Consider the following 27,021-nt stretch of genomic DNA (forward strand, 5'->3'; position numbering starts at 1 on the left):
CCGAACCTTGTGGAACACCCGACGAGACTCGGTACTTTCTGGGGCTTCAGTTGTATCGTACCAAAGTATCCGCTCTCTAAAATAGTTACCAACAATATTCTTGAGATATGTAGGGATTCCCATGTTGTGCATAGCGCTAAGGATGCTGGTCCACTTAGCCGTGTTGAAGGCATTCTTCACGTCTAGAGTGATTATGGCACAGTATTCCTTGGCTCCTCCTAGCCATCTTTGTCCGGCTAACGCATTTTGGGCAATGTCTCGAACCTTATTCAGCGCATCCAAGGTACTTCGACCCTTTCGGAACCCGTACTGTTGGTGCGATAGTCCACTAGGCCCTTCAGTTATTTCTTCAATACGGCGATACAAAACTCGTTCGAACAGCTTTCCAACGATGTCAAGCAAGCATAGGGGGCGGTACCCACTGGCATCTGTGCTGTTACCTTTACCCTTCGGAATAAGGAGAAGCCGTTGATTTTTCCACTTGCTTGGGAATATCCCTTCAACAAGGCATTGCTGAAAGGTACTGCTGAATATTTCCGGCTTAGCATCTGCTATGGCCTTTACAACTACACCCGGTATTCCATCCAGCCCAGGAGCCTTACTAGGCCTTATCCTCCTGGCGGCTTGCACTATCTCCTCAGGGGTGATCCTGGGAAACGTCGCCCCGGGGTTGACTGTGCCGGCTGCCAAAGCGTAGCCTGTGGTGGGAAGAGTTCCTCCACAATTCTGACCATTGCGTCAGGCTCCATTTGGGGTCTAACCGCCGATGATTTTAGTTTCCTAAAAACAATCTTAGAGGCGGGTCCCCAAGGGTTATCATCAATACTTTCAAGAAGATCCTTGAACGCACCAGCTTTAGCTTTAGCAATAGCTTTTTGTAGTGCCGCACGAGCAGCTTTGTGGCGATTTACCAGTTGCGAGTGGTCATCTCTTCCTCTCGCACGTTGCGCTCTTCTTCTCGCTGTAGCACATTCCGCCCTCAGAAGTCTTATGGATTCACTCCACCAGTACACTGGAGACTTACGTTTGGCAGCCCTTTTCCGCGGCATTATGGCATCACAGGTCGATGTTAGTATGCGCGACAAATTTATGGCCATTGTATCTGCTTGATCAGCTGGAATCGTCAAATCGTCAATTACATAGCCTAGCATCTCCTTGTCAAGTTTCCTCGTGTCCCATGCTCGCCCTAGTTCCTCTCTACGAAGCCTGTGTGTCGCTCTCGCCAGTTTAGTGTTAATGTTGACAAGGATCATCGCGTGGTCACTCAACGTCACGTCTTCTAGAACTTCCCAGGTAGCCTTGGCTGCTAGAGACCTGCTCGCGAAAGTGACGTCAATGAACGATGATCCTCTGTCATTGTCAAAAGTCGGTTTAAGTCCGTCGTTGAGCAATGCTAAATCAAGCAGGCTCATTGCGTTGATCAGGGCTCGTCCTCTCCGATTTGATGCTCGGCTACCCCATTCAGTGGCCCAGGCATTAAAGTCACCCGCTATCACAACCGGGGTACGCCCTCTCGCATGTTGCACCAACGCGTCCAGCATCGCTTCGAATTGCTCATAGGAGTCGCTTGGGGGAGCGTAGCAGCTGTAAAAGTGGACTCCCTTTAATTTACCGTGTGCGAACCCCGCACGGGAGGGTCTGTACTTCTCCAATCTGAGTTCCTGTGCAGCATTGGATTGCTGCCTTTCCCAAGCTGTCTAGGATCACCCCTGCGTTCCCTACACTCGAGATATAGGGTTCACTGAGCAACATAATGTCAATCTTCCGTTCCCGTTCTGTCTGTTGCAGAAGGCTCTGGGCAGCCGAACAGTGATTCACGTTTAATTGGAGAATCCTAACGTGATCTTGCATGTTGCTTGCTCTTATCCTCCGATTGCTTTTGGGCAGCCTTCTTATAGGTGGGGCAGGCAAACCCGCCAGTCGGGTGGTTCCTGTCCTTCCCATCCCCGCAAATCAAGCATCTCGGCTTTGATGTGCATCCCTTGGCTTTGTGTCCTTTAGCCCCACACCGTAAGCAGCAGTCAGATCGATCTACCTCCCTACAGTTACTTGCTTGATGCCCGTAGTTTAGACATTTGAAGCACCTCATAGGCCTATTATCCTGGGTTAGTCGGCACCTTGACCAGCCCACGGTAATAGTACCCTTTTTCAGAACTGTGATCGCATCCTTAACATCTAGCATTACAGTCGCTGTTTGGGTCCCGTCCCGCATCCTCCTAAAGCCTTTCACCTCAGGGCTAAAGATGCTCGGGAATTGGGCCGCTAGACATTGGAGTAGATCCCCCGTGGTCGTTGCCTCATCAATGCCGCTGCATTTCAGTACAGTTCGTTGCATACCGGAACGTACAGTGGCAATATTGTTGAGAGAGTCTGCAATGCCTTCTCGCATTTTGCTCACTCCACCATCTGATTTTCCATCCAGTTCCAGGATCAGGTCTCCCTTCTGAGTCCTCCTGATTCTGCGTACGTGCTTGCCAAATTCGTCCAGCCGCGGGTCACCTTTCAGTTTCCGCAATATATCCGCATAAGAGGTGTCTGCAGTTTTCTGGATGATAAGTGCCTCAGGTTTCTTGCGTAGCTGTTTAGGCTTCACATTTCTTCCTGCATTGGCATTGTGGCTAGATGCTTTAGCAGCCTCTGCGTAGGTTGTGGCCTTGGGTGCGTTGGCTCCGGTCTTCTCGTTGGAGCTCTGTTTGTGTGTGTGTGTGTGTGTGTGTGTGTGTGTTTGTGTTGTGTGTGTGTGTGTGTGTGTGTGTGTGTGTGTGTGTGTGTGTGTGTGTGTGTGTGTTGTGCTGGTGAGGAATGTGGCAAGTTATGGCGCATGCTGGTTCCAGCCAGCAAATCGTAATTGTGTCTGTGACTGTGTTACGAGATTTGTCTTTTCATTCCCTCTTCGCTTGGGGTTTTCTTTTTTGTCGCCCAGCACAGTGCATAGCTATTGCTTCCTTTTCAGGGATAATTCAAGTATTTATAGAGACACAGTTTAACATTAACTATTGTCAGCTAAATTGCAAAAGTCACTAATAAGCAATTGTTGTTCGTCTTCCAACTTTATCATAATTTTTGTAGCATACTTTTGTGCGCAAGGTTCTTAGAGAACAGAAATTAAAAAGAGCGAGGATGAAACATGTTTATCATATAGATGAATAAATTATTGATCGATTTTCTTTTCCTCGTGTGGCAATCGTTGTTATATTTTTTGTTTTTTAATTTTTCATTTTTTTCTACTGTTTTATTTTTAATTCCTTTTACTTTTTATAGAACTGATTTAGAAATATGTATTTATCTCTTTAAAAATAATACCTATTTAATGCTTTCTGTACTCCTTAATGTAGTTTTGGTCAATATGCTTGTTTGGCAATTTTTGTTATAATTTGTCTTCTTTAATTTTCTATTTTGTTTTGTGATTTTAGTGTTCTTTAATGCTGTCTTGTTTCTTTTCCAAAAATTCTATTATTTTTCCTTTGACTAGCCATGTTTTTTTTATATATTCCTTATTTCTTTGATTTGTTGTACTATTTTTAGAACTTATCTATATAACAATTTGTATGAATCATTTATTTCACATGCTTAGTCATTTAAGTATTACACTATTCAATTTAATTTTTTACAATTTAGTATATATCATGGCTTAATTCTTAATCGAAATCGTCTTGACTTGTCTCCTCTCTAGCTCCTCTTAAACTCAACAATTGACATATCTCCAGTCTCTTCTAGCAATTCTTCACTTAACATTTTTCAATTTAAATATCGTTAGCAAAAAAAAAGAGTTGAATGCGGCGTGGAGCTGTAAAGGATGCGAATGCGAGATTGTTTCATTTGATGGCATGACCATCTACCACTGTGCACCTGATGTTGTTATCCTGTTTTCCCTTTTCCCGCTTTTCCGCTTTCCATATGGAAGGAGGAGGGCAATCCAAACATTTCACGCATATGATTTATTTTTTCGTTTGCGAGTAAAAAATTTACAATTTCCGCTGCGTTTACCCCAACGAAACCATTTCGCGAGCACGCACGTGTGTGTTAGTCTGTGTGTGTGTGTGTGTGAGTGTCTGTGACAGTGTGTGTGTGTGAGTGTGTGTTGACTGCTCACCCACTGAGCGACCCACTGACTAATGTGGCCACATATGCCGCACATGCTGCTCGCACAGACGGACAGTGGAGCTTAGGGGAGCACAAGGCGAGAGCGAGAGAGAGGGAGATGAAAGAAGAGAGGAACAAGAGACGTTGTGATTCCTTTTGCGGCGCTTTGTTCCCCCCTTTTGACTAATGAGGTTGCCGCTCCATTTGTTGATTGCCGCAATCGTGATATGCCACGCCCCCATCCTTAGCACGCTCAACGGCGGCCAACATATGTTGGCCTCCTTCTCACTCTGTCTCTCTCTCTCTCTCTTACTTTTTCTGCATCCTCAACAATGTTTACAAATTCTTTCCATTCTTCCTGCGTGTGTGTTTGTGTGTGTGTGTTGTTTTTTTGTTCTCTGTATTTTACAAATTTATGCAAAAATTCGCATCATTTTCAAACGTGCTTCAGCGGTAAATTGTTCCCTTAGCTACATTTTCGGTAAATCAATTGCTTGAACTAAGTTGTTGATGCCGGATACCGGATATGCTTGTTACACTCTCTCTCTCTTCCTCTCTCTCTCTTTCTCTCTCTCTCTCTCTCTTTCTTTCTCTCTCGTTCTCTTCCCAACTTGCAACTGGCTTGTCAAGTTCTTTTTTGCTTTGCTGAAAGGATAAAGTTAAGAAGAACAATGTTTTTGATGAAAGAAAATCCATGGCTTGAATAAGCTAGAAAATTATGGCCTGACTTAATTCGAATGGGAAATCATCAATTAATAGTTTGTGCTCAACTAATATTTTTGGTATTTGTTTTATTTATTATTTTGCTTTGCAGTCAATTTGAAATATAATTCGATTCATTATTTTCTTAAAAATAACGTTACATTTTGCAAAATTAATTTAATAAATAAATATCTCATAGACTATAAGAGATAGCGATAGATTTTATGATAATTTTCGACAGCACTTGATAAGATGGCACACGGATGAAGTTTCTCTCAAAATTTTGGCACGCCCATTCAGTCCTAATTTTGAAGCTAAAGCATGGACAACAATTGCGATACAGACAAGAAAATTTATAGTCTTTATGATTTCAGAAAATTTGGTTGCGATCAGATAAAAAATGTAAAAGCTATTAAAGAAATTCTTTTGCATTGGAAAAAATGCTTAGTGACTTACTGCAGTTCTTAATAGCTTTGGCTGAAAATCAGGTAATGTAGTCATTATACCAAATATATATTTGGTATATTTTAAAATTAATAATGTCCTGATTTACTTTTATTCACAGTGGGAAGCGTGTATCTCACAGTCGAGCACACTCGATTGTAGCTTTCTCAGATTCAGAATAATTGCTAATTATACGATATGTTCTTCCGTAGTACAAAAGTTGTATTACTCGGCTTAATATGAATCCTTCAGCATATCAAAGACATAGACATACCTCTCACTTGGCACTTGGCGAAATGATACTTTTGCTGCTTTACATCAATATGTCAGCAGTAGATACATATATATATATATATTTACTATAAAAGAAGCCTTAGGTCGCTGCGCTATGGAACTTCAGTTGTAATTTGGAATTCTTCATTTTCAATTCTCACCTTTTTAGTTTTATCAACCTTCTGGATTTGGAGTAGTAAAGGCAACAATTAAACATTTAAATTTGAAGCGTATTATCGAGTCCACTTAAAGCATTTTATTAACGTGTGGAAAACACTTATCAATCCAATTTTTAAATTGGTATTTTTTAATTATATGGGGCGTATAAGCATTACCATTTCCTCAATCACATCGCAAAATACACCGTTTCGACGAAGAGCACTGCAAAAATATTGAAATTATATATATTAAATACATTTGTTTATTAAGTGTGCAAAAGACATTTCAAATATTTACCAATTACAATCGTTGTACCACCACCCAAAACCGAAATGAGCAGCACAATTTACACGCTCAGTATTGTCATTGTCGCGATCGTGTGTTGTGAATTTCATGCCATCCGTGAAATATTTTCTTAAATATGTATGTCCAGACAATGATCCCAACTTCAGCGCGTATCCATTATCTTCATCAGATATTTTAAAATCGTCGTAATTTTTCCAAAAATTGTCGCCGTTTGATAAGATGACATTCACAAAAATCTCGTGTCTCCGCAATTTCGTGAGTTGATGTATCTTCTCCAGTCCCAAGAAAAAATTGCCTTGCATGGATCCAAATCCTTCACGATAAGCGGTCCAATCTCTATTGAAACTCTCCTTTTCATTCATAACTTGTATGACTAACCAACCTGAGTTTACCTGATTATTTTTACACAGAACATCGAAAGAACCAAAGCCCAAAACATTGATTTTGTGAATACCAGGATTTTTAGTAAATGCAAGGCAATCTGATGGAAGATTATTTAATTTATGAACTTCTGGTTGATATTTCTGGTTATCTCTTTCTTTAATTAGTAACTCTGATTGACTCTCTTTTAATGTCACCTTATTCGCCAAGCCTAAGATCTTTTCACTATTTCTTGAAATAATTTCATCTTTTTCAATGAGACTGGAATTTAGATTCCTCAATTGAACCTCACAAACTTTGATTTTGTCAGACTTATCTGCTAAATCCCTTTTACATTTTTCAAAAAAGTTTGATTCTACTGTTAATCTATCATTCTGCACTTTAATCTGCGACTCCAATTTGCTTAATTCCTCTACTTTAATTTGACATAAATTAAGATTGCTCTTTATTACTTGTATGTCGTTTTTCTCATCTTTTAATTGCAATTCTAAATTCTTATTGCTGGTATTCATTTTAGATATTTCGTTACTTTTTGCCATGTGACTGGAATTCAATTCATTTAGTTCAACTTCCAATCTAGCAAACTTCTTAGATTTACTCGCTAATTCTTCCTTGCATTTACCATTGCTCTCAGTTAACAGACCATCTATTCTATTTTGTAGTTCGATTTGAGATCGCAATTCTTTTATCAATTTCACATTATTTTCCTGCGATTCCTTTATGAATTCTATATTATTCTCCTTCTGAACTAGTTTTTCTCTCAAGTCCTTAATGATTCTATCTTTCGATTCACTTTCCATTAAATCTTCGCTCACTTGACGCAAGTAATCTAGCATAGGCTTAACAACGGAGTAGGTATAACTGCGACACTGTTGTTCCATTTCTCGATTCAGTTCACAAGTCTGGCAAAGACAAAGAACATTCAGAATGTTGCACTCACTTTACACATTTAATGTTGTGTCTCACCTCGTCACCAAAAGCAGCAGCAGCAGAGAAATGTTGTGTTAAGAGTATCACAATTAGATTTATTATAATTCGCATCATTTTGATTTTGACAACCGCACCGCATCCAGCATTAAACGCAACTAAATGAGACCGAATTAAATTCAAATATAATATGTTGAAATTGAATCTGATTGCAAATGAGCGATTGCAAATTCTCATTTTATTAACTAATCACAAAAACACAAAAAAAAAAAAATCCGAAAATGGAGCATGTCTATTTTTAAAGTCGGACGCGATAACCTCTAACATCCAAAACTGATGTTGGTGGGCAAAGAAAGGCATTTTTGACTGTTTAAAGTACAGTGCACATTTTGACAGTTTAGTTATACTAACTTGAAAGTGTACACTTATCTTGGCTTCACTCTAGAGTGTAAGACACTCTCTTAGCCTACCCCTATACTTGATTTTATATATATATATATATATATATATATACATTCATAACTATGGATACGTAACTACAACAAAACACTGACAGCTACAAATCTCTTTGAACAACCGATCCTAATTACGATATATCTTAATATCTATGCACACTTTATACAAAAGAAAACAACATTTGCTGATGAAATATTTAACAGCACTTTCGATTGGTTTTCGTTTGAAGGCAATTTGCACCTTTGATTCATTTCATTTAAGTATTTGTGGTATAAGAATATTTAATCCTGATGAGCAGTCTGCCACTTATCGGGGCTAATATCAATTGTGAAAGATCAGGTGATGTCGAATATCTGGCTCTCTATATCTCTCTCGCGCTCTCGTTCTCTCCATCGCTCGCTCTGCTTGCTCTCCAATTAGTCAGTCATATGACTCTATGTTTCGCAGCTAACACGTAGTTCGAATCATATCAAGCATATATGTATATATATTATTCTGATCGGCTTGCGAGTGACCCATAATATTTTTTTTCTTTCATTATGTAATACTTTAATTGGCAACATTAAAGATTATATTACAATTTATATTAATAGTAAAACGTGTGTGAAAAACGTATTATTTCAGGTTTTTAGGTATTTTGAAAGCACAAAATGAAAATTGAATATTAAAGTAATTGCTTGTTGTTTCCTATGAAAAGTAGATTATAGCATGATAATGGCACAGTTGTTCTCATTTGTGTTCCCATCAACGATACCATTGCCGCCACCCCTTGAACTGCCTTGAAAGTTACTCGGAGCAAAGTACTTAAGATATGATACTCAATTACATTTGCAAGTTGGGAAATGCTACGCTTGCTTACGGCCCATATAAGTCTTTAAAAGCAATGCCACTCGCATTGCGAAAATTGTAAAAGAGCACAACAACAAATACCAAAATAATGAGCGCTTCCAGCGTAACAAAAGAAGTCAAAAGTAGGAACAAAACAGGATGGGAAGGGGAAGGGGAAGGGGAATGGAAAGGGGAAGGGGTGAGAGAGGGGGACATTTTTGAGGAATTTCGTTGGGACATTCCTGTGTGTAAACCTTAAGAACAATGAATCTGTTGATGTTGTGGCATTGCAAGGGGTTGTGTTTCGTATTGTCAAGGCAGAAGAGTAGAGAAAGGGGGGAGAAGTTGTGAAATTGTTTAGCTGTTGTTGTGTCGATGGTGATGTTGTTGTCGTTGTTGTCGTTGCTGTTGCTGTTGTTGTCGCAACGCTTTGTACCGAACATGTTTCAGCTGATTCTAATCGGAGCTGCTAAACTTTAGTCATTAATTGGGTTAATAGTGTGCGCCCGCAGTGGAATACTTTAGTTGAAAAGCTGCAAACAGAAAGCTGAATGCTGAAAACTCAAAAAAAATAAGAGAAGGAAAAACGCAGCGCGCAAACAAGTTTTCTCCCCAAAGCAAAACTTGGCTGCGCTTGTCAGGGGTCTTGTCAGGGGTCGTCGTCGTCGTCGTCTCATCCTCCTTCGGTTTGCGTCTTTCCCCCTCCTTAATTGCGCACGTCTGAGGAAATCGCATGACTTTTCGCGAACATGCCACCAGCGTTGCAAGAGAGCACAACAAAAGCCAAGTCGTTGCTGCCAAGTGGCGTGGCATGGCAGTGGCAGTGGCAGTGGCAGCTCCAACAACAACAACAGCAACAACGTCAGCGGCATGCAACATCAATTTGTGCAACATGGGCGAAATTTCACGCATGCAACTGAATAAGAGAGGGGGAACTTGAAGCGGGATGCGGGGAGTCGCGGCATAAAGCGACGCCGTGCGAGACAAGCGCAGACAGAAAGTTTAATCAATGCTGACAGAAGACAATGCAACATGGGGCACGACGGAAACGTCAAGGGGAAGCGATAAGGAGGCGGGGGAACGGCAACGGGAAGAAGGTGTCATTTACAATGCGACGACAACGAGCCAGAATGCGTTCAACTTGCAACAAGCAGCGCGATAAGACTGCCTTCGAGGCAACTCAATAAGCAGCTAACAGATGCCGAAACTCAAACTCCACCAAACTTTGCAAATCTGCAGCCAATATGTCTGTCGAATAAGTAAACCCGATTAGCAAGTCGACACACTGGTAAACGATTGCAGGGCACCTGATAGTCTATTAAACTCTGTGAGGTAGTTGTCTAAATTAAAGTTGCAAAAAAAAAATATAAACATCTGATTGTCACAAATCAAAGCATCAGCTGATGCGCCAAAGCCTTGATTAAGTTGGCAACTCCACTTAGCATAGCTCAACTGTTGAGTTTATCGAACGGGGAGTAAGTATTGCATTGATCCACACAGAGATGCTTTGAGCACTCACTAAGGGCAGCCATCTTCACTTTTGCAATTTTTTTCACTGAGAACGCTTACATCAGACCAAAATTTGCAAAGAAAAATTGCAAAAATAATTACAAAATAATACTGCAACCAAGCCAACAATTTTGGCATCCAGGGTTTTCTTTCGTCGATTAGTGGATTGGCCGGCTCTATTAGAAGAGAATTTAGAATTTGCTAAATTTTCTCTTTGCCACTGATTGCTTTTTGGCCATACCTCTGGCAATTGCATCCGCTAGACCCTCCATAGAGTGGAATAGGTGTTGCACATTGCGATCCTCGCCTTCCCCCCCCTTGTTGAACAGGTGCCACTAGTGAAGCGCACGCGGATTTTCACCCTAACCTGCAAGCCTAAGGGAGTATTGGTGAAGGCAGCGAACCTCGCTGCGAACAGCCAGCTAGAGTGGGAATAAGGCGATAATCTTGCGGCAGCGAATCTTCGCTGCAGATTATCTAAACGGTATTCGATAGCGGCTGAGCGAAGGCGATTCTAGAGACGTTCAAAGGAGCGTAGATCTTCCGGCGAGAGATCTACGGCTCCACAAAAACACGCAATTGTTTTCGTTCGTAAAATGCACTAAGAGTGCCAACATGGTTTGAAAAATAATTGTGAAATTAAATAGAATTTGTAATAAGTACTTGCCAAATCAACTAACTCATTTTTTTCGACCTTTATACAGCCAACATGGGGGTACATAGGAATTTGATAGCCTGATAACCATAACCCTTTATCATCTTTAACAGCTAACATCAACAAGCATATATGCTACGACGGATTCATCAGTTATCAGGCCTGCTAACATCGATGGAAAGTGCGTAAGTACGGCATAGCCGTGTCTGTATGAATAGTTGATTGGGGTTGTGATTGTGAGGTTTTCAATTCCGTGTGTTCCGTGTTGGTTCTCTATCTTTCGTATTATTAAGTCATGAAGACAACCGTTTAATCAAAACTAATTAACGTACGATAAATAAAAGCGCAAATAAATCAAGCACTATTGTTAACTAGAGATAATTTTTATAAACAAAATGAAGTATGTTTATTAAATTACTGTATATCATGGAGAAGAAAACAATGAGGTGTTAAACTTTTAATTCTAATTGGGCACTGAATATGCGAACGTTTGAGATAATGCGAAATGAGTACTGTCCCTCTCCCCTAGTATTACACTCTGTCTACACTTTAATTTATGATGACTTACTACCCAGTCGAAGCCAAAGACCCACCCCAGCCCTGAACTGAGCCGGCAAGTTAGCTAGACAGAGTAGGCTTAGACGAGTAGAACCTCGTGGTGTTCGTCACAAAGCATATATGCTACGACGGATTCATCAGTTATCAGGCCTGCTAACATCGATGGAAAGTGCGTAAGTACGGCATAGCCGTGTCTGTATGAATAGTTGATTGGGGTTGTGATTGTGAGGTTTTCAATTCCGTGTGTTCCGTGTTGGTTCTCTATCTTTCGTATTATTAAGTCATGAAGACAACCGTTTAATCAAAACTAATTAACGTACGATAAATAAAAGCGCAAATAAATCAAGCACTATTGTTAACTAGAGATAATTTTTATAAACAAAATGAAGTATGTTTATTAAATTACTGTATATCATGGAGAAGAAAACAATGAGGTGTTAAACTTTTAATTCTAATTGGGCACTGAATATGCGAACGTTTGAGATAATGCGAAATGAGTACTGTCCCTCTCCCCTAGTATTACACTCTGTCTACACTTTAATTTATGATGACTTACTACCCAGTCGAAGCCAAAGACCCACCCCAGCCCTGAACTGAGCCGGCAAGTTAGCTAGACAGAGTAGGCTTAGACGAGTAGAACCTCGTGGTGTTCGTCACAACTCAAATCTAAAAACTTTCTTGCCTTAAAATGCATTGCCATGTATTATATATTAAATCTAGTTAAATGCATATGTACGCAGTTAAATATGTTTTTCAGTTTATTAAAAATAAATGCAAAAGTAAAATATTTATTAAGTTTATTTTAATTTAAAAATTAAAGATCAAATATATAATTAAATACAAATTGGGCAAGTTTCACGCTGCTCAGAGAGCTAGTGAAAGAATTTTCGTTTCTAGTAAAATATTGCATTAAACGAAAAATAATTTAAATTGGAATTAAACTTTGAAATATTTAAGTGCACTTTACAGAATATCAAAAAAGTTAAAAGCTTATATTTTACTGCCTGCTAGATGTACAGGCTACATTAAAAATTAAATTTATTTTATTAATATATATATTTTTTTTTACACAATCTCTTTTTAAAATTAATTTTTTTTTTGAATTGTTAAATTTTGCAATTATCTTAAAACAGAAAAATTATTCCAAAATCATTTTTAATCCTATATAAAGTGTCAATCAAGAGCTAGAAGATTTATTATTCTTAAAAATAAAACAAAATATTTTTGTATATATATTTTAATTTTAATATGTGTCGCAGGGGATGTGTTTGTCAGAATATTACCTTTATTTGCTAATCGAGCATACTATATTCAATGTTTCTTTAATGAATTTATTTATAATATAGTCTATTAGAAGTTTTGTCTATTGTCTATTTAAGGATCAGAGTCGAAATTAGCTTTTTTAGTTAGAAAAATTCACGTCTCTGACACAGATACACATTGGAATAAATGCTTTAATTATTAAAGTTGTAACTTGAAATGGATTTTACAATTAAATTGAGCAAATGTCGAAATGGGGGACTGCAAAAAGCTAGCAGACATCGGGGAATGACAACACTTATCGGGGAGATAATAAAAAGTTGCTGCATTACCTGAATGAGTTTGGCAAAAGCAAAAGCAAATGAAACACAATGAGCCAGCATTTGTGTGAGAGCTCGAGAGTTGTGTGCTGTGGTGTTGTATGTTATATGGAAAAATCGGTTCGGTTAACAGACGCGGGCAATTAAACGTGAAATTGCATTGTGAGAGCCATAAATAAACAATTTTCCGCAACAATGGATGGAAGATAGTTGTAACTGTTTCAATGTCCTCGGTGTCTCTTTCTCTCTATCTCTATCTGTCTGACTGTCTCTGTCTGCTGTTGGCTGTTTGCTGTTTGCTGTTTTCGGGGAGTTGCATTTCACACGAGGGTGACAAATTGACAATTTGTGTGGCGGGCAACAAGGACAAAAGGCGATTCCCACTGTGGCAAAATATTTGCACAAAAATTTCCAACGAAAGCTATCTGCAGAGTGGATGATAATGATGGTGATGACGATGATGATGATGGTGATGATGGTGATAATGATGATATGTGGTTGCATCTAACATGTAAAAGAAGAGCGCCGTCAATTGAATCAATCGTGCGTGGCAGCGAAACAATTCAAACGCTGCCCGCGGGGATCGGAAATCGACAGCTGACATTCGTTTGAGCAGCTCCTGCTGCTGCTGCTGCTGACTTCATATGACTCAATTGACTCAATGCAAGGATCATTTGCATGCTGAGTACCTGAGAGCGATCCTCTGTAGTCCTTGCTGTATCCCATTCACAGTCTGCTCGCAGCACTTCCTCTCTGACATCTGAAACACGTTTCCGGTAATGTGTTCCGGGCCTTCACATAAACAATAATATTCAAGGCAGGCGCATGCCTAAATCTTTTCTCTCTATATTGCTCTATTCCTCTATTTCTATTGCTCTGTCTAGCCGCATTTATTTGTGAATGAATTTCAGCTGTTCCACACACACAATATTGAAATATATTTTTAGCACAAGTGCCGCCGCGTGTGCGTCCACAGCAGGATCTGCATTCTCAGTTTTCCGTGGAAAACCCGCAAAAAGGATTGAATGACGCACACACACACACACACACACACACACACACACACACACAGCATTCTGTACTCTCCAGCTGTTATTCCCATTTCGTGCTATTCGCAAAACCAGCTGAATATTTTTCGCCACGTGACCCTAAACAGCTGGCCTGACCATGATTTATGTATTCGAAATTTCGAATCAAAAGAAAGGGTTCCATAATTCGTACATGGGAAATGCATTCGCTTAGATTAATCAATTGGCTTCAACTATGTTACAGGATCGGTCTCTTTCACTCAGAGGGTTGTTCAAGCCACTAAAACAATTTCATTTATCATAATCCCACTTTCGAAACAGTTGCCACTCGCTGTGCTATCTTCAAAGACAATCGGCCCGATTATAATTCCATAGCGAAATGCCTTTGAGCATCGCATTTCATTGTTGTGGCTAAGGGGAAAGGTAAGTATTTGTGTCATGGTCAAGTTTCTTTGGCCTCGTCGGCTCGCTGATAACGTCTTCAAGCAACTCCAGCTGTGTGTAACTAATTGATTTCTTCTTGCTTATCATCGCTCTAACTTGCGGCAATTCGAACTTGTGCTCAGCAATATTCGTTTGTTCTTTGCCAATGCAACATAATGTTTTGTTGTTCAAACTGCAAAATTTCTATTGTCGTAGACTCTTGTGCTTACAAACTCTATTGTGATTAGTAAATAAGCATAGATTTTTTTAATAGTCTTAAATTTCTATTCACAGATTATATATAAGGGGCTGTGTAAATTGTTCATTAAAATACTTTTATTTCTTATATGAAAACTAAATTGCTTTTTGCAGTATCTTTAACTTTTCAGTTGCTTTTGTGCAATTTGCGATTTGAATAATATATTAAAATATACTTTTAAACACTGTTTATATCCGCTACCCATAGGGAAAGGGGTATTATACATTTCGTAAAAGTTATTTACAAAATAATTTTATACAGCAACAAACTATATCGATAAACCAAATATAGTCTTAAAGTATTTAATTATTTTTGCGGAATATTAATTTGGTATATTTTTAGAAAAAAATTATATTGAAAATGAGAAGCGGGTATTTAACATTCGAACACTCTCGGCTGTAGCTTTCTTACTTGTGTTTTAATCTCTCTTACTCTGTTCTTAAGTTAATATTTTCGTAATTATTTAACAATTCTCGGAACCCTATTTTACAAGTATTTTGTTTCGTAATTATATAACTGCTATGAAAATTTCTGAAGTAACTTTCAGTTTAAAGAAATTCTCTTATAAGTTAACAACACTTTATCTTATCTGTTTGGTTATTGGTTGATTTTCTAAGAATTATTTTTAATATTTTAACAGACAGCTTGCTATGTGTTTTTTTTAAGGAAATGTTTGCCAAGCATTTTCAACATTTACCAATTCTCAAGAAAATATATCGTTGAGATATTTTGAAACTAGCAAACTACGAAATTTGTGCAAATCCTTTGTAAGCCGATTTCCTGATGTTCTCTACAGATAACCTTAAATCATATGTAAAGTAGAGCCAAGGCATTTTCCTTCAGACCCAGCTCACTCACTGTCTTTAGCTTATCAACCGGAACTGCGTGAAAACAATGCAGAGTTAGGATCAACTTGTGATGGTCAAGTTCATGCCGAATACGTTTGAGTGGATTCAACGTGCACTCGTCTAACCCTAACGAGCGCCGAGTGTCGATGTTAAAGTCGATGTCCCCTTGTCGAGTGCAACGAATCGATTTGAGTTAATTCCACGCTTCGGCAACCGCAAAGGAAACTTCATGCCAAACCCTGACGAACTGTAGCAGCGACGCTGCTGGAGGCCAACCCTTGGATTCGCTTCGTTTTCTTCCACTTTGTTTTTTTTTTTTTTTTTATATCATTCTTCCGTTCTTGCGTTTCTTACGTTCGTTTTTTTTACATTCGCACTCGCAACATTTTGACAAGTCAATTGTCATTATTATTGCCTTCAATTTCCGTTGACTTGGCTCTTGGCTATGCAAATTGCTATCGCTACCTGGTGAGAAACTCAGCGGGGGTTTTTCATTTGAAATGAATTTTATTGCTCGCCCGGCCAAAGGGAAACACACACACATATCGAACTGCATTTTCATCCAACAAAGTGTGGCCCGGAAATTGCTTTATTACGCCATTCGCATTGCGCCCAAAGCATACAGTTGAGTCGCTCGCCCAGCCAATAATAGCCAAAGGCCGAGCTCACGATCAAGCCAAAGAAAAACCAACGCAACGGCTCAAAGAGTCCGCCCAGAAATGGATAAATCCAAACTCCAGTCCAAAAGTAAACCAAATGCATCCACAATAAATAGCTGATCAAGCCAGCAGCAAGTGCGCTGAATCCTTTCCAACGCTGTGGATAACAATGCGGCTCTAGGTGAAGTTCCAGGGCAGCGTAGCAGACGATGAGTACGTGCAGCGTTAGAGTCAGCCACCAGGGATAGATCTCGTTCAGAAATGCCGGATAGAATGCCTCGCAATTGATGGCCACCAGCAGCCAAAAGGTCACGCTCACCGTCAATGCTAATGGTACCACAAAAGTTGCCAGCAAAAAGTCGCGCAGCTGTCGCAGTCCTTGCACAGGATACAGATCGCTGATCAAGGCCAGCAGATAGTAGAAAGTATGCAACGCAGCCGTGAGAAATGTCAGATAGTTGAACTTGCCACCGATTGGCGGCACCAGACGCAACACTATCGCCAGCCACGGCAACTGGGCATAGTTGTAGTCATAATACACGGCGTAGCCCAGTTGTCCACTGACCACCGCGTGGAACAGCAATCGCACTGGCAAACTGCTCTCAAGTTGCTTCATCGCAAGTGCAGCAAGTCGAACTGAATCCAGTTGTTGGCGTTCCTTATCCACTTGCATCAGTCACAGTTTGTCGATTCGATGTGGTCTGCTCTAATATTGTTAACTAATTGTGTATTCGAGAATAGGGTATATATGTTTAAACTATAAAACTCATTAGTTGAGTTTCTTTAGTATTCAATTTTCGTAGTCAATTTACAATTTTGTTAACAACCATTTATCAGGCAACACTTTTGACTGTGAGCATGTGAATAAAAGCAAGGCAGTTTAATTATAAAAATGTACCAAATTAATATACCGCGAAAATGCTAAAACTATACCAAAAATTATATTTGGTATATTGCTAAAGTATTAGATTTAGCACTATGTTAATAGAGTACTCAATATATCATATTGCCTGTATAATTATTCCTTCGTATATAAGAAATATTCTCTAATAATGAGAAAATATGTTAATTTATATAAATATTTCAATTTATTCATATTTATTTTATACTTTCACAAAGATGACAACTCTATTATCATAAGTTTGCCTTATTTCCATCGATAATCTCTTTGTTCGAATTGAACTTTAAAGTGAAGTCGAAGACAGCTTAAATCCTTAGTATAATAGAAAAGTTTGTAGTTGAATTTTCCGCACGTTTTCCACCTCTTTGACTGATATTTCTTTTATCCAGCTTAGATTTCCATTAAATATAATCAGCTTAAGCGATTGTCGAGTTTCCGATGCAGTACATGAATATTTCTTAGCTGACTCTCATTGTTGGTTTATACAAATATTTTATTTTATTTTTGTTAGAGATTATTTTCTCTTTGCCTTTTGCGACTTTTGCTCTGAATAAACAAAACAAATAAAGGGAGTGGCAACGAGTGTGTGTGTGTGTTCGTGTGGGTGAATTTGTTGTTTAAGAATTCTTGTCACTTGAGTACGTATTTACACACACGAAACGCCTCTAACTCAATTAGGCCGCCACATTTATTGTGTAAATATAAAAATTACTTACGTCGCATGTAAATAAAATGCAAACAAACAGCACAAGGACAATCCACATCCACAACCCCAACCCATCTCAAAACGTGTAGCTCTCAACTCCAAACAATAATGTAAGTCCCCCCTGCTTGCCTCTTCTCTCATGTGGGGTAAACGTCTTCATTGCGTCATGTTTGTCGCATGTGTGATAATGGCATTCGGTTGAAAGGCCAAAGCGTTGGAGCTTTGAATGTGCCGCAAGCAAACATATCTCTTTTAATATGCAGGGAGTCTTAAATCTTATGGTATGCCTTGGCTACACAAATTATATGTGTTAGGTGGCAAGCAAAAGAATTTACCGTGCACTAAACATGACAATTTGTAGCTAGAACATGGGATCATCTGCGAGGTGAGTTACCGCGTTACATAGCAATTTATTTACAAAATTAAATTATTGTCGGCCGAATTTGAGGGGACTTTACTGAATATAATAAAATTTCTTACAATAGGGGTTTTTCTTTACTTTAATGTTTACTTGTCACTGGTTATCTAACTGTTATTTAAATGATTTTTAGTTTTAAACTAATTGTATTTCCACCTCAAAATCGCAAGCAATCATAAAACATTTTCACACAACACACTTTCAAGCATATGTTAGTGTGAAGTACAGTCCAGAGCTTCTTTACTATCTCTTTTCATTTTGCTTATGCAGATGCAGATTAATGCCTATTTAATACATCTTTGCATCATTGTGTTAGAAGAGATCAGCGAACACTTGTTGACAATAGAGTATTGCTCACTCGCTTGCACTCTCCAACAAACTTGCAAATTTTCAAGCTTAATATTTTACTTCATTTGCTATACCAAATCCAACTAGCATCCTTTTCTGCTTAACGTTTGCATCTCCTTCTATTGTAGCAACGTCTTCCGCTATACTTTGAATGAACTAGCAATTGCTTCCTCTTAATTAATCGCAGCTTCTTCTGTTAGCACTAGCACCCTTTCTGTTTAACGCTAGATTCCCTTTGCCATTAGAAACGTCTTCTGCTATGCTTTTAATATGTGATAGACACGATCAGCCAATGCTTGTTTTGACAATCGACTATCGCGCACTCGCTTGCACTTCCACATGAACTTGCAAATGTTTGAGCTTAGTAGCAACTTCTTCCGCTATACCTTCCACTACCAGCATCCTCTTATACTTGTATTGTATTCTAGCAACGTCTTCCGCTATACTTTTAGTGTGTGATAGACACGATGAACGAATCGAATCAGCAATCGCGCGATATTGCGCTTTCGCTTGCACTCGCATACAAACTTGCAAGTGTCTGAGCTTAGTAGCAACTTCTTCCGCTATACTTAACCACATCTACAACCACAACTAGCATCCTTTTGTTTTTTACGTTTGCATCTCCTTATATTATAGCAACGTCTTCGGCTATACTTTCAATGAACTAGCAACTGCTTCCGTTTAACTAATAGCAACTTCTTCTTCTTCTTTTTCTGTTTAACGCTTGGCCTGGTTCAACTGTAACAAGGTCTTCTGTCATACTTTTACTGTGAGCTAAACAAGATCAACGAACGTTTGCTTTGGCATGAGACTCTCGCGCTCTCGCTTGCTCTCGTATACAAACTTGTCAATGCTTGAGCTTAGTAGCAACTTCTTCCGTTAGACCTAATCACAACTAGTATCCTTTTATTCTAGCAACGTCTTCCGTTATACTTTTAGTGTGTGATACACACGATGAGCGAATGCTTGCGTTGGCAATCAAATATCGCTCACTCGCTTGTGCTCGCATACAAAGATTGTGCTTGCAAATGCTGATGTGCTTTATTTCAAAACTCGAGGTGTTTCATTTATTATAAGTAAAAATATAATTAATATATGTACATTTTTGTTGTTTTTTAAGTTATCTATAATTGCAGTTAGTGATGTAATATAATATAATACACAATTTAAGTAGATTGCGATGAAGACACTAAAATATAATAAAAAGAAAATATATTCGAGTTGAAGGCCCCAGCAGCCAGTACCCTCTTCTCAATTAAATGGAGTATTAAATACTAGATGATAATATAATAAAAAAAAAATAAAATAAAAATATTTGAGGTATATCAACTTTTGAACAAATCTTTTTCTCAATAAACTTAATAATGAAATTTTCATTTATTGCCGAATAATTGCATATTTGTTAAAAACAGCTGCGCAGATTCGCATTTAATTCGGCTATGCTTTGTAATAACCTCTGCTTAACCAATAAATAATTAAAGTCCCTGTGGTGGTCGAGCAATTTCAAGCCTGGGGGTTGCACTTTGTATCTCTGCCAGCTGTAAGGGATACTTTGGCAGGACACACAGCTGATCTCAGAGATGACCGACCGACCGGCTGGCTTTTGCAGCTCACGTGCACTGCTGCATTACCATCAAAACCGCCACCACCACCACTTTCAGGACTATCATCATCATCATCAGCAACAGCAGCAGCAAACATCACAACGTGAGCTGCTCACGTTTCAACGCCATATGCCGTGGCAAAGTAACCTTGTGGTCATTTGGAAGGTTCGTAGGTTGAGCGACCACAGGGCAATTAAGTGCGAGTGCGCACTGTAAATATTTGTTTGTTATTTCATTATTGTTGTTGTTGTCCTTTGGCGGCCCAGCCTCCTTAGCTCTGCGCTTATCGCGGCGCATCTTTTTGGTCATCAGCCTTTCATGCTGCCGATAATTAAGACTAACTGCAACGCGTTGTTATCGATCCGGCGGCATATGGCCGTTGAAATGAAATGAAATGAATTTGCCGAAATGTTCGCTTCCTGAAAGCCGTTACAGCGTAGTACGCATATTCGATTTGGTCTGAATTGTAATTAGTTGTAATGCGAGAGGAGCCAACAACGCTCATCAATGGATTTTTGTGCCGCAGGCAAGCAAAAGCAAGCGAAGTGATGCTTAGAATTTCAATCAGAGCATGCCACGGATCAATTCAGCTGGACTAGACTGGACTGGTCAGAACTGAACTGAACAGAACAGGACACACACAGGAGCACGTCTCACTTGAAGTTTGCTCTAGTAGTTTTTCAATTTCTGCACAGGATATGTGAAGGGGGCTCCACAGCAACAACAAGAAGAAAAACAATGCATGCACTGCCCCCGGAGGCGAGCCCCGTTCGCATGCAGCTGTTCCGTGTCCCAAGTGGATAAGGCAAACTGACAGAAACAGAAACAGGCGGCGACAGCAGCAACAACGAGGACCAGGACCAAGGACCGCAATGAGGATGAGTTGGCGGCGGCGGCGGCGGCGGCAGCGGACGCGAACGTCTTCAAAAACCAAAACTGCCAACTGGAGTGCACCCCCGAGCCTTGTTTCTTCTTTCCTGTTTCAACTGCGATTTGCAATTGGCTGCTGTCGAATTGGAATTGAAGTGCCACACACTTCACATTGCCCCCACTGCCTCCTCCCTTAGGCGATTGTACAAGAGGCTGTACGGCTGTGAGAGAACACATATATATCTATTTTAGATGGCGCCTGGCAACACACATCCTTTCGTATGCTCTGCAACCAAGTGCCTATGCTCAAGTGGAGCTCAACAATGCTTTATGCGATTAAAGAGCAGCAGTCGTTCTATAATTGATCGATACTATCGATAGTATTAAGTTTGATAAGCAGATAGTGACGATTACTGAAGTGGACTGCGATTGATCTAGTGTTCATTCGAGTGTTATATTAGTTAAATGGTAAAATATACTAAATATTATTGTCAGTCATTGATATTTTGAAAATATTCAAACATTTCCGATAGAATGCTGTTCTATTGATAGTATATAATTGACTTGTATTATGTATTGCTTATAGTAATTAAAATATAGTAGTATAGAAGTAATATAGTAGTGCTTATAGTAATTAATATTGACAGACTCTACTAATTTGATATTTTACTTATTTACTATCGTTAATATTATACTATCGGTAGTAAACAACGAAATTGTAGTAGATCCCATATTCCTTAATGGAGGCTTAATTCGAGCATAAATTGTTTTTAAACTCTTTCATTTGAGATTTTATGTTGCACAATCAATACTAAGCAATTTAATTGTTGCACTTCTAATATTGCTTTTAGTAATTTAAAACTAGCTGAATTTTTTATGCTATTGATAGTATTGAAAAAGATTCAAACATAAATAGACTCTTAATTTTATTTTATTTATGTTTATTTATCTTAATTATAAATTAGGAAGATAACTGTCGACTATTTCTATTATATATTAAAACATTTTCATCAAAGTAGAAGTAGCTTATCGATAACACTTAAGTTACTCAATGAACATGTAAATTTCACCAATTCTGTAACCACTATAAGCACTCAATAAATTGAACTTTCATCTATGCTATAATAAACGAGCTGATTCATAGAGTAAAAGTCGTAATTAAAGATATTGAAACACCTCATAGTCAGGCGAATCATCGATCATAGTGTTAATAGTTAAACAATGTAATTCAGTGCAACTCTCAGCGCCAGCCCTCAATCGCAATCGCAATCACAATCGCACTCGACTCCGAACGGGAACTCAATTAAGTGAGTTTCAACTGAGGTGAGGGCGGGGAGGAAAAGTGCAGATGGACCCCGGGTCGAGCCTAACGATAAATCAATCATGCTGCATTATCCAAACGAAAGGGGTTAACGACTTTCCGAAAGCAAAACTGACTGCCCGATGGACTCGCAGTTTACCAAAGGTTTTATCACAGTCTATGTGCGGGGGGTAGCAGCAAGTTCCCCCCCAATTCGAACACATAGAAAGACGCAGCACACGTGCCGGTGAGGCCAGATACTACCTAACGGTTATCAAAACGCCCGGGCATCATTAACACAGATGGGACCCATTGATAAGTCGTCATCGTCATCGGGCTGCCAGCTGTGTGCCCCCCATTTAGACTGGCCCAGGCGAAAGCAAATACAGCAGTATGGAGCGGGGAGCGGGGGGAAATGGGAGGGATATTGATGTGCCCATAGGGTCGCATACTTTCAGCTTAGTGGGTTTATCATTGACTCGTCCAAGCGCCCTCTGCACACGTGTGCTAATTTTCGGGTTTTAACATCTAAATGTTACTTACAACTCGTGTACTGTGTCAATTTCTGTTAGTCTGTGTGTGTGTGTGTATGCATGTGTGTGTGTGTGTGTATCTATGTCTGTGTCTGTGGGAAGCCACGCAAATGTTTCCATTTTTTCTCGGCTTTCTCCTGCCCCTCAGCAAGTAGATAACGAGCAACGAAAGGAAGTAAAATGTAAACTGAAAAAGTGAAAGGACATAACACAAATCAGCTGCAGGGCAAAAACCGAATTCGAACTGCCAACTTATTCCTGCAAATAAAGTTGTCAATGCAAATGAGTACTAATAATTTCAAACACAATTACAACACAAAAAAGTTTATATATTGAATTGCATTTAATAAAAATAAAGTATTAAAACGAAAGCCAGTCAAATAAAAAACTAATAACATATATAATAATTCTAAAACTTTAAAAATAAGAGATATTACATATGAAAATGTGTTCTATTAATTTCAAATTTCTACTCAAAAAATAAAATAAATATAAAAAAATAAATAATTGTTTACCTACAAAATTAGGCATGAAATATAGCTTAAATATATGATATTAATTAGAAAATATAAATTTGTATCGGAAAAATGGGCTTAAATAAAATAAATAAAATAAAATAATTAGGCATACATACATATATGGTAATAAAATATAAAATTAGTAAAATCGTTGTTGAACTACAAATAAAAGAAATGAAATTTATGACAAGTGAATTAATCTCCCAAATCTTCTAAAACATTAAAAGAAATTAGAATAGAAAAGTCAAAAGTTCTATTATCTAGAAGTGGATTATTATAATCTTGGAAAACCCTTCAAGTAATTTATAACCTTATTTTATTATGTTTGTTGTTTTCGGATTACTTATAATCCAACTTGAGACAGTAATAGATCATAAATCTAGTCATAAATTCTAAGGTTTGACTTGGCAAATAAATGTTTTACAGCTGTTCAAATACTATCACTAACTCCAGCATTATTTCAACAATGGAAATAAGTTATGAAATGCATTGCTTAAAAGTGATTTGCAAAAAATGTGAAATATAATTGAGATGTGATTTCTATTAATGTTGATAAAGTGAAATTTGATAGGCGAATGACATAAACAACTAACTGACGAATTAAGAAGTCTCGCATTCAATTCACATTGAAAAGTATTTGAATGTGAATGTGAAAGAATTAAGTTGAATGATTTTTCTAGAAAGTTAGAGCGCTGTTTTAACCGGTTCGAACTAACCCAAAGTGACCCTTTCTCGAGCCTAAAATAGAGTTCAAAGCGTGCAATGATTTCGGAATTGTTCAATTGACGATCAAGCTACATCAATTGGCGAATTCGCTCTCGGACGCTCACTCTTTCTCTCTCTCTCTCTCTCTCTCTGTTTATTTCTGTCTCTGTCGCTTTTCGCTTGTAGCTTTTGGTGGCCGAAGAGTCGTCTTCAGCTTTTGCTTGCCATTTATTTATTTATTTGATTTGTCGCGCGTCGTTTTGCCTTCACAGTTAATTTACGGGTTTTAATTTATTAAATCAACAGCAAAAATAACAATCAACAACAGATGCTGCCTCAGTCAGTTGCTGTTGCCGTTGCCGTTGCCGTTGCCGTTGCCATTGCTGTTGCTGCCTCAGTTGCCTTTATAATGCCGCAAATGCTCAGCCCGAGATACAGTAGCTCTCGAATGTCGGCTACTGTTGATTTTTCAGCTTGATAATCTCTTTGTGCTCGCACTCGTTACCCAGCCGAGTCTCTCAGCCTCTGTTCAAGTCTCTACTCGATTGCAGCAACAACAACATGAACAACAACAACGAGCGACGAGCGACAACTGAAAAGTCAATTGATGATACAATTGATAGAGGGACGGACTGAAGACGTCGAGCAAACTACAAGACGACATCTAAAAATAGAACACGTTAATTACGCTCTTGATAAGACATGGAACACAGCAACAACAGCAACAACAACAACAAGTACATATAGATAGACAATAAGAAAGAAAGAAACGATAACTGATTGCCAGACCAAAAACAATGCAAACTGTTGTCAATGTACATACAAGAAATTGATAAATTTTTATGGCATTTATTGTAAATAATGAAGAAGATTAGGGAATTGCTTATAAATCTTACTTTGAGACGACACAATTATAAATATCGGTGAAGTCAAAAGCCGGTGCTGATTGGCTGATATGAAAGTGTTTTTTTTTGTTTAGGTTAATGACGAAATGAGAGCGAGAAAGCTTAATTAAAAAAGGGCTACTTCATAAGTCTTGTACATACAATTATTCATTTTAAAATATAATATTTTTTTATTCATTTGTCAAGTGTCATAAATAAATGAATACATACATTAGTCTGAAGCAGTCTTTTATTATATTTAGAGTTAATTTTACAAATAATCATTTTGAACTTCTATGCTTTATAACATATTATTTTATTCGAAGATAAGTTAATCTAATTAAGCTAATTTTTTTTTGTTTAAATAATACTTTAAGTGTTTACGTTCATTTACGATATCTGAGAACGTCTGAATTTGACCCAAGTTAAAGTCAACCGATAGTAAAAAAGATTATTTAAAACGATGACATCTCAACTCAAATATATGCTTAGAATATATTATTTAGTTTGAAGTATTATATGTATATGCTTTCCATTTATACTTACTTTTCAGTTCTCTTATCATTTGCTTCAAGTAATCACTTTCTATTTAAATTGTATATTATTTACTTTTGTGTTATTGGTAATTTAATTTAATATATTCCATATAAAAGAAAATTATTATTATAATAAGTAAAATAGCTACTGTCGAGGGTGTTCGACTGTGAGATACCCTCTAAAGTAAACAATGCATTATTCTTAAAATATAAAAAATTAATATACCAAAAAAAAAAACAATAACATACTTAAGGCTACATTTAGTATATTGAAATACATTCTATACTACATTCATACTACATTCATGATTATTTTAAATTCTACTTTTTGATACTTTCTGAATGTGCCTCAAGTTCCATCACTAGCAACATATAGTCGATATATTATGCTCGCCGCAGCGCTTGTCGTGTGGCAATTGTGAATTGACAAATCGTGACCATTTTGTAACGTATTTCAGCAATTACAATCGGTCAACTATCTTGTCTTGTTCCACTTAATCTCAGACACAAACACACACACACACACACACACAGACACAGAGAGTCTCTCTCTTATGTATGTGCAATATACATATAATCTAACTAAATATGTACCATGCAATTAGTACAAATGTCTTTAGTAAATATTTGAATGTGCGCGCGCAGCTTATCAGCCGCAAAATACTCGACTGGAATAATATGTTATATGTATGTATATAGTATTCCTACAATGGGTACAATATAACAACTGAACCGAGTGTGAATACAACTGTGGGTGTGAGTGTGAGTGTGAGCGAGAGTGCGATTGTACATTGTCGACATCTGTGCAACTTTAGCGATAACGTTGACTCTCGAACGGAACTTTGAAGACAGCCAGGGGCCGCAGCCGCAGCCGGCGACGCCGACGATTGCTTTGATAGCCCCGAAAGGTGCGATATTTGTACAAAGTACCTGAAGCATATTACCAAAAAAAAACCTAGCGCAAAGGGTTCCCATGTAAACAAAGGTGTATCCTACTATTTGCATTTCCCGAAAGAAAAAGAAGAAAGATTTATGAAGATTGCCAGAAAATATTAATTAGAATAACCCAATGGTATTTTTTTTATAGTTTATATGTCTGTTTGTGCCATAATAATTACTAACAATACTGTCATTGTGCTCGGAGCATAAGCGTAAACAAATTACGATAAGATATAAATAATTTATGTATGTATTTGAGTATTTCATAAAAAATAACACAGCCATAGACATATCTCATTAACGGTTTCCTTTTCTTCAGTTATTTGCTTTATTTATTGATAAGTATGTGCTAAATACTACAGTCCATTTGCTATTTATATATATCATTTAAAGCGTCTGGCAAAAAGTCGCAAAAAGCACAAATACTATAAACTACACGACACGCTGTCTAGCTGCGGTTCGCATTCACAGTTAAACATATATATGTACATATATCATCGTATCTATATACAAAACTGTAGTTGTTATAGTATATACAGATATGATTGAAATGAATAGTTTTGCTTGAATACTGAGGGTTTCTTGCGAGTGCGAGGCTATCGCAATTTGCTGACTGCTTTTTTCTTGTTTGCAGCTTAGTTAATTGGAATCATCATGTCACAGTTCTGAGTTTTCAAGACT

The 27,021-nt window shown here is 38.1% G+C and overlaps 3 protein-coding genes across 3 annotated transcripts in view; 1 reads left to right on the plus strand and 2 right to left on the minus strand.

Annotated features, from left to right (window-relative positions):
* The window catches only part of LOC133845026 (methylenetetrahydrofolate reductase (NADPH)-like), a 144,609-nt gene that overhangs the window by 94,728 nt on the left and 22,860 nt on the right, over nucleotides 1-27,021 (plus strand). The gene's annotated exons all lie outside the window — the stretch shown is intronic.
* Nucleotides 5,585-7,458, minus strand: LOC133845418 (fibroleukin-like). The gene is made up of 3 exons (XM_062279874.1): nucleotides 7,315-7,458; nucleotides 5,959-7,250; nucleotides 5,585-5,883 (listed from the first exon to the last, which is right to left on the minus strand). Exons 1-3 carry the CDS (start codon nucleotides 7,390-7,392, stop codon nucleotides 5,814-5,816), a joined length of 1,440 nt encoding a protein of 479 aa, XP_062135858.1. The 5' UTR covers nucleotides 7,393-7,458; the 3' UTR covers nucleotides 5,585-5,813.
* LOC133845158 (androgen-induced gene 1 protein) lies at nucleotides 15,906-16,725 on the minus strand. The gene has a single exon (XM_062279526.1). It carries the CDS (start codon nucleotides 16,692-16,694, stop codon nucleotides 15,978-15,980), a length of 717 nt encoding a protein of 238 aa, XP_062135510.1. The 5' UTR covers nucleotides 16,695-16,725; the 3' UTR covers nucleotides 15,906-15,977.

The sequence above is a fragment of the Drosophila sulfurigaster genome, chromosome 3, assembly GCF_023558435.1.
Source record: "Drosophila sulfurigaster albostrigata strain 15112-1811.04 chromosome 3, ASM2355843v2, whole genome shotgun sequence".
Lineage (NCBI taxonomy): Eukaryota > Metazoa > Arthropoda > Insecta > Diptera > Drosophilidae > Drosophila > Drosophila sulfurigaster.